Source organism: Alexandromys fortis, unplaced genomic scaffold (assembly GCF_014885135.2).
Source record: "Alexandromys fortis isolate MF-2015 unplaced genomic scaffold, M_Fortis_MF-2015_v1.1 scaffold_400, whole genome shotgun sequence".
In the NCBI taxonomy this organism is placed as follows: domain Eukaryota; kingdom Metazoa; phylum Chordata; class Mammalia; order Rodentia; family Cricetidae; genus Alexandromys; species Alexandromys fortis.
In genome coordinates, this window is record NW_026068322.1 from 80,674 (window position 1) to 85,095 (window position 4,422).

The 4,422-nt window shown below is 40.9% G+C and overlaps 1 gene segment (V, D, J or C); it reads left to right on the top strand.

Moving 5' to 3' along the window:
- Window positions 1-1,423: 1,423 nt before the first annotated feature.
- On the top strand, window positions 1,424-2,004 carry LOC126495154 (Ig heavy chain V region 914-like). The segment is given in 2 exon segments: window positions 1,424-1,484; window positions 1,586-2,004. Coding segments are annotated over 2 exon segments (465 nt in total).
- The last annotated feature ends 2,418 nt before the right edge of the window (window positions 2,005-4,422 follow it).

Here is a 4,422-nt window from a genome sequence, read left to right on the forward strand (position 1 = left end):
GAGCCACCATGTGGTTGCTGGGAATTGAACTCATGACCTCTGGAAGAGCAGCCAGTGCTCTTAACCACTGAGCCACCTCTCCAGCCCTACTCCTTCTGTTTATGATCACTATGTGCGATGTTTTCTACCCAGCTCCTCCCACATATTCAAATCATGGGTCCCTACCAACCTTATACTTACTTAAGCACAGTTAGTGATGCTCATATCTACATGTATGTGAACCCAAGCACTGCAACATAGGAAACATACCAGTGACCATACCCTCAAAAAGAGTGACTAGATCCCTTGTCCAGAAAAATAGATTTCCAACTGCTCCTCAGTAAGAAGTAAGAACAAGGAATTTCAGCCCTATCTCTACCAGGGTTATGGCTGACTTGGCTCTATTTGGGTTATACAGACAGTAACAACCATTATGAGTCCATGATTGTGATATCCATGTCATGTCTAGAAGACAGCATTTCACAGCACCCTTCACTTTGCTCCACACCTTACAATCTTCCCACATCTCCTTCACCAATGTTTTTTGAGCCTTGTAGAAATTTGAATGAGACTAGAAATCTTATATCACACAACATATTGAAGATTTGGGAAGAAAGGTTTCTGCCTTATAGAGAATCCATATTTTGTGTTTGAGACTCTGTGTGTTTAGTGTTCTAGCTCCTGCTAGGTAGACTTGGAACTAGAATGGAAGTCAAGACAAAAAAAGACATCTTAAGTGAAAGACAAGAGGGAAAAACACAGGGTAACACAATGGTTTTCAAAGAAAAGGTTGGTGTAGTGAAAAAAAGAAACTGAGTGCATAGAAAGTAAAACACCAGAGTTTGGGAAAATAAAAACAAAGCCTTCTGAAAATACAAAATTGATGCAGAAGTTTTGTGTTTGATTATAGACAATTATTAAATGTCCCCATTATGATGAGGCATGTGATAGCACCTCTCAGAACTGAGCAGAATTCAGAAAAGTTTCAAGTGTTCCTGTAAGGATTCATTTCAGGAAGAAGCCACGTCCAGCAGAGACAGAGGGACAGACAGAGCTAATATTAAGAAACACAGCCATGTGTGGAGCTTTTCTATTTCACATTGACCCTAAAGAGACATGATGATGTGGAAACACAGCATTTTCCATGCATATGGTAAAAAGAGAACTAAAATAAAGTGTGGTGAATCCCTAACAAAGAAATTATGTACACAGAGCTACATTAATGCTTCAATTTCTATAACTGTTCTCAGTGTGTATGATGTCTTATATCTGCTCTGAGTACTAACTTCTGGCCAGGTCCAGCTATAGAGCCTGCTATGTCAGGAAGATATGCAAATAAGCATTCCTTTGCCCATAAAAACCAGCCCTGTTCTGACTCTTCAACTCTGGCAAAGGAGACCAGCCCTGGATTCCCAAGTCTTCCAAGGCAGGGATCACCACTGAACACAGGCCACTCACCATGGACTTAGGGCACATACTGATTTTCTTTGTCCTTATTTTAAAAGGTAATTCATAAAGATGAGATGCTGTGTGTTGTGTGTACATGAGAAAGAAAAAAATTTTCTTTGTCAGTTTTTTTTTTAACCAGAATTCTTTGTGTTTACAGCTGTCCAATGTGAAGTGCAGTTATCAGAGTCTGGTGGAGAATTAGTGCAGCCAGGAAAGACCCAGAAACTCTCCTGTGCAGTCTCTGGATTTACCTTCAGTAGTTATGCAATGGGCTGGGTGTGCCAGGCTCCCGGAAAGGGGTTGGAGTGGGTTGCAACCAGTGGTAGTAGCACCTACTATGCAGACGCTGTGAAGGGCCGGTTCACAATCTCCAGAGACAATGCCAAGAACACTCTGTACCTGGAAATGAGCAGTCTAAGATCTGAGGACACAGCCATGTATTTCTGTGCAAGATACACAGTGAGTGAACTCACACAAAAACACGCCTGTGAGGAACACATAACCAGCAGGGGGCGCAGAGAGCACTTAGAAATCTGGGTCACAGAAGAGCCTGCTCAAAGAAACATGGAAGACTAGACTTCTTTGTGTCTGCACTGTCTCTCCGTATCAAACTTAGGGGTTTTCTCTACAGATATTGTGTGTAGTAATCCTTGACTGTCCAATTGTTTATTCGAATTTCTATTTCCTGTTGTGTTATGTGTGTTTATTTATTATACTCTTTCTCCCTGTTACCCTCTATATGTCTCAATCTCAATCTCTGTCTCTGTCTCTCTCTTACTAGTCTCAGTCTCTCCGTGTGTGTGTGTGTGTGTGTGTGTGTGTGTGTGTGTGTGTTGACATAGGAAGCATTTCTCTAACAATCTGCAACACTTGTTTTGAGAAAAATTCTATCCGTGGGCCTGGATCTCAACGACTGGATTGTTTGATTTTCCAGATATTCTCAGTGATTGTTTAGTCTCCACATTCCCTATATGGTATACCTGGTTTGCTGCCACACCCATTTCTTTATTTTATTTTATTTTAGTTATGGATTCTGAGTTTTGTGTTTAGAACCAACTGAAGGGTTCTTGTGTGTCAAAAACTTGATTTAGTATGTCTTTTAAATGAACAAAATGCAGATCATCATACTATCTATATTTGACCCATCTTTTGACCTGAATCATTTCCTGAAGAAGCCAAAGAGGACTGAAACGCTAGATGACACAGGCATCTCAGAACCACATGTGAGTCTAAAAGGCTCTATGCCATCTGTTTATCTCCATGAGCACTACACTACCCACACAGAAGAAAATGCCCCTAATTAAAACAGTGTATTTTTAATGAGTTCTCATCCAATTCTGTGATTTAGCCCAATGGTTTAGTTTGTGAGTAGTTTATATAAGACCTGATTCAAATGGTAATTTGAGGTTTCAACAACAGTATTTATTATTCAATAGGAGAAGCCTCATCTCCTTCTCACTGGAGCCTCCAACAGAGCATGACTGTCCTGGTGCTGTTCCTCTGCCTCATGACCTTTCCAACCTGGAAGTGTTTCAAGTTTTAAGGAGAAAGACCCAGGTATACCATGTATGGAATGTTTGACGGATGATGATGTTGCTTGTCCCCAGGTGACCTCTCCCAAATCCAGGTGAAGGAGCCAAGACCTGACCTGGTTCAGCCATCACAGACCCAGACCCTGTCTCTCACCTGCACTGTCTCTGTGTTCTCATTAATAGCTGTCATATACACTGGGTCCATTAGACTCCAAGATAGGGTATGGAGTTAATGAAAATAATATGTTATAATGAAAACACTGATTATAATTCTGTATTCAAATCCTAAGTCACCATCAGCAGGGACAACTCCTAGTGCCAAGGTTCCTTAAAACTGATCAGTTTGAAAACAGAGGGCACAGCCACATATTACTCTGCCATAGAAACAGTGATGGAACTTCCTTGGGATGAGCAAGTGGTATTAAGGGCCAAAAGAGACGCCCCAGCACTAGCACAAATCATTTCAGATGCTCAATCAAAGCAGTTGCACAAGACCAAGAAGGGATGTCTACTCTGTTTCTTGGCTTGCTATGTGCATCAAAGTCATGTTTCTCATTGCACTAGTCTAAAATTTAGTCTGTACTAATCTTTAATACATCTGACCTGTTGAAGTCCAGCTTCCAACTGTAATATTTATTTTTGTATATAATTTGCAATCTCATCTGAACACGATACATAGCATCACGCAGGGTAGACCTGGCTGTGCTGTGTGCACCAGTATGTATCTTGAAGAGATTCAGGGATCATTGAGAGTGGGGTCCCTAGATTCACATCAGAGTCAGTTAATTCTCCAGTTAGAGCAGAATTTAGGATTTCAGTAAGAGCCATCAGATGATGTAGGAATAACCTGGAATTTAACCTTGATTTCCACCACTCCCTCCATAATCCTCACATAAAACATGAACATCAATTTCATCATTGATCCTGGCTATGCTCTGGTACAGATCATGGAAATAATGCAGCTAGAGACAGCAGCTAAGCTCAGGAGCCTGTAGGAGGTTTCTAGCCAACATACTGCTTAAGGTGGCCCTGAGCCTCACACCCGTTTCTGAAAATTCTGTCAAATCAAAGTGTAGTTTGTAGGTCTTAGAATCTATTCTGATCTTCTCAGATTGCTAGTGTGTAATCAATTTGTTTTTGACTAAAATAAAATACCCTACCTCTACCAAGGTATTTAAACATATTTTAAAAGTTTACAGGATTTTAATTTCATCATGTAGACACATTTCTTTCTCCATTGTTTCCTCCACAGAGATCTTACACAGATTCATTTGCAAATATGTTTTTTTAGCTTCCATATATTTCTTTTTTTTTTATTGAGAATAAGAAAAAAAAGTTTCCGCCTCCTCCCAGCCTCCCATTTCCCTCCCCCTCTTCCCAATCTTCTCCCCCTCCACCCACTCCTCTCCCCCTCCCTCTCTAGGAAGGTGAACATCCAAACTGGCTAGGCTCCCACCAAGCC